Raw genomic sequence first — 11,390 nt, 5'->3', positions numbered from 1 at the left:
ATCAATATTGCCCCAAAAAGAAATTAGAAAGATAACCAGTTCCCTGTATATGTGAACACAAAGTACTGCAATATAAAAGATTACAGGTGAAAGTGCTGGGAAAAAACACAGGTTGTCGATAGCTAAGATTTGTGACTTTGTATTTGCAGTCCTCAAGATGTATCAATAACTCTTACAGTCGGATTAAATGTGACGTAGTGATACTGAATTTGTGCCAGACATCCCTCAAACAAATGTAATGCTACAGAGGGTGTGCCTGCATGGGTAGAACAACACAATCATGTATATGTGTACCTAACATATGCGACGTGTATCCATGAACGGCGTTTGGGGGTGGCAAATGGGGCGACTACCCCAGGCCCCGCTCTTGAGGGGGCGCCGCACTTCAGGCCTAAGGTTTCATTTTATTATTTCAATTTAAAAACCGTTGTCAACAAACAGGATATTTTGTGGTGAATAATGTAAAAACAAATTCGTACGCCAAATCGCGAAAGTTGATCTAGTCTAGACATAATCAGTGGTTGCAGTAGCATACCAATCGAGATACCGATACTCTGGCCCCGTGCGGTCATAGTCGGCCCTAGGCCCCGCGTACTCCTAACACATCCTCTGCGTGCATCCATTGAGATCTATACTATAGCCACAAGAAGATCCTAACATTGCACAAGTATATTTTTTTTATACTGTAGGACTGAGTCTGTTAGTGTAAATCAACTGTATATTTATATGGTAGGACTGAGTCTGTTATTGTACATCAACTGTATATTTATTTATATGGTAGGACTGAGTCTGTTAGTGTACATCAATTGTATATTTATTTATATGGTAGGACTGAGTCTGTTAGTGTACATCAACTGTATATTATTTATATGGTAGGACTGAGTCTGTTAGCGTACATCAACTTTATGTATGTTAAGATCCAAAAACAAGAAACCATAACCTACCTAGACGATGCTGTTACTATACTATTTGTTTGTTTAATTTTCCTGGGATTTTTATAGACATTATAAAATGTTTGTTTTTTCTTTATATTTATATTTGCTAGAAAAAATGTAAGCTGTTGAATTTAACACTTTAATTCTTAACGATACAGGTCGTATATATTGTTTTCTTGAATAAATCTTCAAAACTGTACACATGCCCATTAATTTATCTGTGATTCCATTATAATTACATTTCTAAAATAATGGGTCTTTGTACAACATTACTTGATTTGACTGAATCTAAATAAATCTTATTATATGTATCTTTTGAGCATCCAATAATGCTATAATTCACGTGAATACATATTCAAGAAAAAAATGTGACATTATGAGAGTCATTTTTATTGTGAGATCAAGAAATATGCTGTTTTCGATATACTGCTATTAGCTATGAAAAGCTATTTTCTTTCGCCCAGCCGATAGGTTACATGATTGTAAGGTAGGACAGTAACCAACTCATGTTCACGTGAACTGGTATTGATCAATAAATCATATTGTTCATATAGCCAATATTTTACTTAATCAGCGGAAAAGGTTATGATAGGCCAACCTTAGTCATGAGTTTTCCTCGGGCTCACAACGATTGGTTAAACAAGCTGATGCAAATTGATATGAAAAGGCGAAATCGTATAGCAGGAAGCCTCTATCATATATATATATATATATATATATATATATATATATATATATATATATATATATATATATATATATTCACACACATTTGTCTTTCTTTCTTTTTCATTGTGTCCCGGTTTCCAAACGATTGTTGCGTGTTCGAAACTACCGACAGCATTCCAATTTATGTTTACATTTTTGTACTTTTATCTTCAAGTTTTCTTTTCAACTCGCTCATTCCATTTTTTAATTATTATTCCCGTCCTAGGATGGGCAATTTAAACCTAGTTGAAACAAATTATCCTAGTTTGATGCGGTGTTGTTTTCGAGCTTGTACACTCAACTCCGTGTGAACTCAGCTGTTGCAGTATACATGTTTGAGGTAAACAAACGACACACGCATGATTTATGATTTCGCTCAAATGGATAGCCGCATCTTAAAAATGAACTTTAGTGAAATGGCTAACCATAATGTGATCAATAAATAAATAAAACCAAAGATAATAAACATTGAAGTTCAATGAATAAAGACAAAATATCAGTCTAAAATTATCAACCTAATTAAACTGACAACACACTTATTATTTATGGACCGAACAATAACAGGTCTCGGACAAAACCTTCTTCAAGTATTTGCAATCTGATTCATTGTTGTTCTTTCATAAGGTTTACTAATATCATCATTTTCCGCCAATTTGCAAAACTATTCAAGAAATGACTTCGTTATCAGTTGGTAGACATAATGGTTCTTTTAACCTACTCAAATGGAACAGATTGGTGTATCAATACAACAAAATAATGCTTTCCATGGCTTGTTGTTTCCGATTTTCCTTCCGTTTAATGGCATTTATATTCATGTCAAATGTAACCTGATAGAAAACATAAACAAATAAAACGCCACCCCTCCTAAATAAACTCCCTTTGGATTTAGAAATCTTTGTCATAAATGTATGAATAATGGATGTATTGTTTGCAAGTATTATATACTGGGCAGTAACTCCTTCTACATTCTTAATATAGTGTGGCCTTCCACTACCTCAACATAAGTGTGTGTGTGTGTGTGTGTGTGTATGAGAGAGAGAGAGAGAGAGAGATTTGGATTTGTAACGTAGCTTTAACATTTATTTTAGTCGTATCACCACGATATCTGCAGCGATGCAGTTTATAGTGATGTCTAGCACAAGGGCATTATGCCGCATACACGTAGCATGTTATCCCATCCAGTCACATTATCCTGACACCATGCCGACCATACATAGAATTATCTCGTTCACACGTGAATTTCTATGTTGCGTCTATTTTAATCTGTATATCGTGCTATTATTCGATTTAATAGTTTAAACGCACAGTGTCATCTCATTGCTACTCGACTTACATATTGTGCTGTACATGAAAATGACTTGTCATCGAACCGGTAATACTCACTTCAAAAGTTTTCATAAAAGTAAAAATTTAGAATGATAACCTTCCCAGGTGTTTGATGAATCTGTTAATGCGCGATCGTTATTCGTCCTTAATACTCTGCAGTTAGATTCAACTGGCAGAGGAAATAATTAGCACGTAAAGTATAACACAGTTTATGTGGAACGTAAAAAAAAACATTGAAACAGAATAATTAACACTCCTGCGAAAACGGGATCCTTGTGGCAACTGGCACAGACCTGAATCGTAATCATGGACCAAAGATGTCAGATATTAATGCAGTCTTCTCTTTCAAAGCGTCCTAAAGAGTACTATCGGGAAAATGTCGTCCAATTTTTTAAATCAAAATACCTCAAATTCATTTTCACGGTCGTTTGAGTCGCATTCATTGCTTCTGATATAATTTGGAAGGTTAGCTAGCAGGATACAGGTTTTATCCAGCTCCACTCCATTGTAATAAACATCCTTTTCTGGCTTGCTAGATTGGGTCATTTGATTGTTTTCATAATGGGTGTCGAGTCCGTAGGTATCTTCGTGTCTTCTACCAATGTTCGCGTCAGTATTACTGTTAGTGTGAATGATGTGGTCATATTCATGTTCTGCATTCCCTGGCCTACCTGTAAGAGTTTGACGCCATCATTAATTTTTGAAAAAATACGTATTCAGTATTAAGTACAAGGTGGTGATAGTGTGACACAACGCCGTATTGGACAGCACTGAATGCAAATTTGAGATGAGAAAATCTGAAAATGTTTGTAAAACATATATATATATCAATTCCTACAGAATCAATTAACAGAGCATTAAGTACGGACCTAGAATTTACGGGAAGTAACGATCAGTTTTAAATATTTTATTCTAATAGTTGATAATGAACGATTTATACATGAAGGTTGATACCATAGAGGCATAGACGAATACCAAATGCAAACTAAATACTTCATTGGCTACTTGTATCAAAGATTAAGAGAGCAAGGTTTTATGACTCAGTATTTCAACAAACGGAAAATGATTTTCTCAACGGTTAGAAAATGTATATTTATTTCTGATGGAGATTGGATACAAAAGACTTTTTTGATCTGGTCTTTAACATCTGTCAAACCTTTCTGTGGAGCAAGAAATACGAAAGAAAGTGAGTATTCAAATATGAAAAAGTGATCCAGAGAGTCTCCGGGCACAAGCTGGATAAATCTTATAGGCACAAACATTATATATATATATAGAACCAATACTTTGTAGCATTGATGATATCGGGATTCTTCACGACATGAAAAACATATCAAATCCAGTAACTAAACTATCTTAGAGTGATAGGCTCTTTGAAATATCGATATGGGTGAAATTACTACAACTGAGTAATCAACGCTTTCATACATATTACACGTTTTCTGGTTGTCTGTTATAGCTAAGAGAGAAAGGTAATACAAATGTGGCTTGAAGTAAATCACTTACTACCAATGAGATAAAAGGAGAACGTGTAACTGCTTTGAAACAGAACAAGGGAATAGACCTTTGATAAGACTTGACTTTTCCTTTCCAATATAAAGTACTTGTACCGAACACTTTGTGTCCGTGTGCTTAGCACACGCTATCGGTATATGTTACCTTCGTCGATAAAAACAAATCAAACAAAGCAAAAGCAGTGTTTTGTTTTCAAGTGTAGATGTAACGTCGCTTATTTACGTTACCAAAAACGTAAATATTATCATGATCCATCAATAACGCTATTTTGTTTATTGTGATGATGCTCATCTAAATCATTACATCACTTTAATAAATTAATTTCGTGGTAACATTATCTATGTTCAAAAATTACAATTTCTTTATTTTACATAGTTTCAGTTCTTTTTTATTACACGTGTTTTTCATTGGCCACACTTTCTTTCTATCGTTAACAGTGCGAAATGAATAATGTTTGCCCTTAACCCACATATCTCTATTATTGGTGTGTCATTTAGCCCATCCTTGAAAATTGAAGCAACTTTTGTATTACTCTTGTGTTACGATCATGTCACTGTAAATGGTTTTCTTCGTTGTTTGTTTTTTTTTGGTCCCAAAATAAATACACTTTGAATCGGCATCAACCATGGGTAGTCTCATTTTATCACCGTATTTGTGTTTCGGGCCTTTGAAATAGATTTCATATTTCTACTATTCATTTGAATTGCTCTAACACTTTAAAATCGTTCTAAATAGACTTCTTTAGCTGGAACTGTTAGTTTTCGAGAATGAATACCACCATGTCACCGTGAAGAATATGTCTCTTGGCAAATGGTTTATATTTTTCTATTACAAAACGTATTTAAATTTGGACGTATAGTCACCATTGGTCTCTTCTGGAGATTCTCTGTTTACATACGTTTTAACGCACATGGGTATTCACTTCAAAGTATGTCAGCCAAGGTTGCAGTCCAAATAAAATAGCCCTTTTCATCTTTGTTAATAAGTCCTTTTTTGGCTTAATAGTCATACAGGACAATGAATGTGTTCCATTTGAAAGGTATCATCAGGTCGTATACATACTAGAAATCATCTGATACGTCTGAATCTCGCAGACGTGAATAAAACATTTCTTTAGCTAATATGTTTCTTTCATCGTATTTTTTGTATTATCTATATATTCATATAGGTATATGCGTTTCTTCAACTATGTAGATTTCATGTCACCTGAATAATTGATTGTTTCATTGGATATTGCCTTCGCTCAGTGTTGTATAATTAATTGCCCTTGAGTTTGACCGTGACTTGAAAAAGCTGTCTAGAAATGTATCTCTTCTTTCTAACTCTTAGTCATCAGATGTAACCCTGAGCGAACTACATATCTGTAAGTATTCGATATGTTTTTACCCGGATCATTCTGTTTTAAAATCATGGCCATTGTAATTGTCTACCACGTGATCATGGTCTCTGACTTTCGTATTAGATTTATTTGTCGGTTTCAATCTTCGTCTGAGAATATCATTGGCCCATTATATTCACTTCGCCATGCACTAGCCTTGCTATTGTACTCTGATCTGAGAGTTGTAAAACATAAGAAAGCAAGCCATACTTCTGTACATTGTTGGCTTTAAATATTTATGAATTGATCTGAGGTACAATGCTTTAATGTGCTTAGCCTTTTTTATTGTCAATGCACCTATGGTGCAAGCTATTTCAATATCCAAATAAACGTCAAAGACTTTGCCGATAACGCCAAGGACTGTGCTGATAACCTAAAGTACTGTGATGATCTTGATACATGCGGTTCATCTGTTTAACCAGTACACTTTCACGATCACCTTAAAGAACAAAAGGTAATTTTGACTGCTGACGATAGTTCCTGAATTTGCAACTGACAACTCTTCAGACTTTATACCTATTGAGTTGTCTACATTGTAACACTCACTCAATTGTAATATGACTTTCTTATATATTGAGATATATATATCTTCGCATAGGTTTAACTCATTTATGATGGAACTTGCGTTTTCTATGCCAACATGATACCTATCCATTTAATCAAATATAATTGGTTTTCAGCATGCATATATTTTGATGTCTACTTGCCTAATGAATTTGCTGCCAGTTATTTAATACGCATTTACAGAAATTGCAAATTAATTCTCCATTTTTGTCATGGCATGTAAGTTTGCGTGACATCTATCAAACAAATGATTTATCCTAGCATCGCCATATTTCCATGGTGTATGAGGACTGGGGTGGCGTTTTTCGAAGATTCAACAACAAGGCAGCTTTCCTGTCATAATGTGATAATGCAAATGTGAAAATAACGTTCAATGACATTACCTAGTTCACCTCTGTTTATTATATTCATAGGTCTTGTTCCGTGGTTAAAGTTTTTGTACTTAATTTTCTTACACAAGTCTACGTAACTATTTCTATTGGAATCAAAGCTTAAAATATTTTATGTTTCATTGAACATTTTCTTATTCTCTATATTTTAGTAGGTCAGTCAGTTTTTCATAGTCCCATGTGTTGCCTCGTCTGTCAGATAAACAAACCACTGAACAAAGACATCTACTCAAAACCAACTGACCAACTGAAAGTCACCATTATCTTCTCCAGTCTAGCTGTCAACCAAAAGCATCGCTTTCGGAACATTATGTACAGCCAGGCTCTGAGGATACGCAAAATTCGCTCAGACGCTGGGGATGTATGGGCTTACCTAGTTTGGGTTTGCTGTTCGATCAGTCTGATTTGGTAGACTTTACATTAATATCGATAATGGGTTCTGCATAGTCCGGTATTCGATCTTGGCCTAGTTTTTTGCTGAACCAGGCGTCAATAACGACCACAGCGGATCCTTGTATGTAGATTTGATTGTGAGTTCTGTTCTGTCTTTCAATGAATGTAGGCCAGCTTTCTGTCCTCTGAGCTAGCTGAATATCTGCTAGCATGGTTGATGTGCTTTTGAAGTGTCCTTTTCAATTCGGAGATGAAGGCTTCCAGATTTGTATTTAAGATTTGTTTTGGGTCCAATTACTTTTATTTCAGAGCATAGGCTGTTCATGACTGCTATATCCATATAATTAATCGTTAGGATGCAGGGCAAAATGGATTTTGAGTTTCAGTCGGGGTCTACGACCTTTAGTGTCCCTTATCCAGCTTAATTCGGTTGTACGTTTCTGGGGGCGGGAAAAACTCAAATATTTCGATCAAAGTGTTATATCTGCCACTGTAAGTTGTACCTTTGAGAGATTAACCACAGTTTTAGTAACAGCTGAAAAACTTTTTGTTCTGGATTGTTCACGTTTCCTTCTTTCACTGTCCGAATGACGACAATAAACCCGGACAATATAATTTCCATATCATTGAAAAACTACTGTGAAATATTCAAAGAAAAACAGTTTTTTCCTTCAAAACCAAAAATTATTTTGAAATAATCTGCTTTAATTATAATCTGTTTTAAAGAAACTCCAAGATTTTCTCCCCCACCCCATCCCTTCCAGCGATATGATCTCGCCAAGGCCGCTACAGCATGTATATATATATATATATATATATATATATATATATATATATATATATATATATATATATATATATATATATATATATATATATATTACTGAACAATATAAATTCCTTACATTCTTCGTGGCAGCGAACGATAGTAGTATAGACAGCGGATCTGCCATCATTCGATTGCTGTAGAGACGATTCCACCATTTTGGTCTTCAAGATAATTTCTTCTCGTCTGTAAAATGCAACAAGTGACAGTAACCCTCAAACAAACACAAGAAGAGAGAGAGAGTATTATGTCAAAACTCCTATTCATAAACTAAAAATACTAATCTAAATATTTGCATAATGAATTATTGAAATCAATCGCTCCATAATTAAGGACGCTCTTTACAATGTTTTCTCGTACGTTTAATATGTTGGCCCTCTCTGACTTTATCTGTTCTGAATTTAATTGTTGGACGGAGGTCATATTTACTTGAAACTTTATTCGAACGCGACAAGTTTTATGTGACAATTCGTAGCCTAACATAATGATTGCATATTTAGAATTTATTGCGAGTTGACTCACATTTAGTATTAAAAACTGACCTTTTTCGAATTACCAGATACACAACTATCGCTACCACCAAGCACAACGTAAGGACGGTCCCAACGGATACACCTATCACCACACCTTTTTCGGTCGTTTCACGTGTCATTTTTAAATCTGCTGAATAATAATAATAATAATAATAATAATAATAATAAGAAGAAGAAGAAGAAGAAGAAGAAGGAGGAGGAGAAGGAGAATTATTATCATTATTATTATTATTATTATTATTATCATTGTACGGTTAATATAACTTGGAGATGGTTTTGTCGGACGATAAATATTTCATGTCATCATCTGTATTGTGAACAGGGTAAAAATATCAATTATTCTAAATAACTACTTTTTTCTATTTATTTATGAAACAAAATGAAAACTTCCTAACATGTGATTCAATTTATTACAATTCACTTCGTAAGTAATCTCTTAGTAGGAGAAGAAACTATTCGAAGAGTACATTTAGTTCCATAATTTAATTATAAAATGGCTGACAACTACAAGCCTCAGACCATGGAACAAATCCTTTATTCCTTTATTATTTATAAAATCGTGAGCAATCGTCACAGTACGCACACATTTAACAAAGTTCAGTCACAATATATCGATGCACTTTACTGGACGCACAAAAATTATTTCGATATATAAATGGAACTAAATTTTAGATGCAGGTTAAATATTACCCTTACTATGTATGCAGTAAGGTGGTAGGAAGGCGTCTGAGCATTGACCCGGACATACGCCACTGCCTTTGTCACAAGATGTATTTACTTCGCAGTGTCCACATTCAAACTGGCAGTTTCGTCCATACCAACCATCTAGGCATTCTGGGTATAATTAACAATAATTTTAGTCGATATACTTGTAATTACCTAATAGTACACTTGTAGGTTACTTGGTGTACGTTCCGTTTCAATAGTTTTATTGAGCCCAAATTCTTTTTCTCTCTCACTCCACAGAATATCGCGTTATTTGTCCCTTATGCAGAAGTGAGAGAGAGAGAGAGAGAGAGAGGAGAAAATGGGAAGCAGAAGAGATTTGGATGAAATTGTGTGCCATGATTAATTCTTTTATGAAACGAGGATTATCAATAGTTGTTCTCATCATTTTCTTACCTAGCTAATGAGTAATCATGGAGATTCATCATGAACAAACTATAGCCTAATGTTGAAAAAAATGTTTATATGCGTATTAATGCGTACATATCTGCTTCTGAAGTCCAATTATCACGCTGTGTATCATACGTATCAGCTTCTTAATCAAAACGTAGAGTTAGCATCAAAATGCTTTCTTCACTTGTCAAAGTTTCAAGTTAAGCATAATATATTTACATCTGATACCCGAGATAAAGCCAATAACCAAGAGATAGGCAGAAAATCGAAAACGTGATACCTATAGTGCAATTGTCTCCCTGCCAGCTGGGAAGGCATCCATGAATACACTGCGCTGTCTTAATATCACAGGCACCATCACCAAAACAATTTCCACACTCCAAAGAACAATTCAATGACCAGCTACCCGCCTTGCATTGCATACAATTTCCATTGCTTATATCGCACTCTGTGCCTTGTTCACAATATTCACAGCTTTGGTTGCATCTACTACCCCATCTTCCATACGGGCACCGCTTGCATTCTCCACTCTCAATATCGCATTCAGTATCTTTTGCACAATAGCTACAGTTATGACTACATGTTTTATTCCATTTTCCGGTTGGACATTGCGTACAATTTCCACTATCTTGGTCACATATCGTACCAGTTTTACAGTAATCACACGACTGATTACAAAATCCATCCCACCAACCGTTCGTACAACCAGCGTCACAGACACCAACTGTTATGTTACATTTCCTATTAATGCAGTTTCCACAAGTTTTGTCGCATATAACGCCCCACTTGCCATCTTCGCAAATTTCACATTTGCCAGAGTCTTTGTCACAGTTTGTGCCAATCTTACAAAAAGAACACAATGAAGAACAATTTTTGTCCCACCATCCATTTTGACATTGGCCAGGACATCTTCCTGTTATTTGATTGCATTTGTCTCCGCTAATGCAGTTCCCACAAGGTCTAGAACAGTTGAGTCCCCAGTGCCTCTCATCACAGATCGGTAAGCAAGTGGCTGTTTCGGGAAAACAGTACGATCCAGTGTCGCATTTATAACATCTTTCTGGGCATTTCCCTTCACCATCTAATAGACAGTCTAAAACAGAGGGTAAGACGTAGTATTACAGATAGGTAGAAAGGTAGAAGATTAAATTTCCTCAATCAATGTCACAAAATCACTTTGATATATTTTTTAAATTCTCAAATTATAATGAAATAGAGTTGCATTTTGTACTGACTATGAAAATGAGTCTTCAGCAGCTGGGATATTTAAGACATTATATTTAAAATTTAGGTCTGTATCAGAAAATGTCATTCTAATCGTTTGTATATATGATGCTCCATAACATTAATGCTTTCATCAAATCGAAAGAAATTTGTAAACAGATTCAAATATTAATTAAGCTCTTGAGGAAGCAATTACTACATTTAGAGCCGACGTCGTGAGTTCCTTTGCATGATTGTATATAAAGGTCTACTTACAATCACATCGGCGATTAGTTCCGGTCCAACTGCCCACACAATCTTCATCAGGACATATTCCATCGATTTTGTCCGATCCCACAATGGATGATTTACAGTAGCAAGACTTTTCACATTCCCATCCACACTGACTCACAAGGCAATCTGATACAAGAAACATTCAATGGTTTGTTAATCAAATATTTATACTGTTCTGTGCTTCATATTAAACAGCCGAACAGACGT

At 35.0% G+C, this 11,390-nt stretch overlaps 1 protein-coding gene across 1 annotated transcript; it reads right to left on the bottom strand.

Moving 5' to 3' along the window:
* Positions 1 to 3,314: 3,314 nt before the first annotated feature.
* LOC149798121 (uncharacterized) lies at positions 3,315 to 11,325 on the bottom strand. The gene is made up of 6 exons (XM_089960846.1): positions 11,166 to 11,325; positions 9,967 to 10,779; positions 9,258 to 9,401; positions 8,577 to 8,694; positions 8,114 to 8,220; positions 3,315 to 3,640 (listed from the first exon to the last, which is right to left on the bottom strand). Exons 1-6 carry the CDS (start codon positions 11,323 to 11,325, stop codon positions 3,366 to 3,368), a joined length of 1,617 nt encoding a protein of 538 aa, XP_089816972.1. The 3' UTR covers positions 3,315 to 3,365.
* Positions 11,326 to 11,390: the final 65 nt, after the last annotated feature.

The sequence above is a fragment of the Sinohyriopsis cumingii genome, chromosome 6 (assembly GCF_028554795.1).
Source record: "Sinohyriopsis cumingii isolate HCF-2022 chromosome 6, ASM2855479v2, whole genome shotgun sequence".
Taxonomy (NCBI): Eukaryota; Metazoa; Mollusca; class Bivalvia; order Unionida; family Unionidae; genus Sinohyriopsis; species Sinohyriopsis cumingii.
Note: the sequence above shows the minus strand (reverse complement) of the source record. Positions and strands in the feature narration are given on the sequence as shown.

Excerpts from the sequence above, each read along its gene's own strand:
- LOC149798121 (XM_089960846.1), bottom strand. The coding sequence starts at position 11,325 with ATGTTTCTTGTATCAGATTGCCTTGTGAGTCAGTGTGGATGGGAATGT. Across the intron at positions 10,780-11,165 it reads AACTAATCGCCGATGTGATT|ACTGTCTATTAGATGGTGAA; the intron begins GTAAGTAGACCT and ends CCTCTGTTTTAG. Across the intron at positions 8,221-8,576 it reads TATCTGGTAATTCGAAAAAG|ACGAGAAGAAATTATCTTGA; the intron begins GTCAGTTTTTAA and ends TGCATTTTACAG.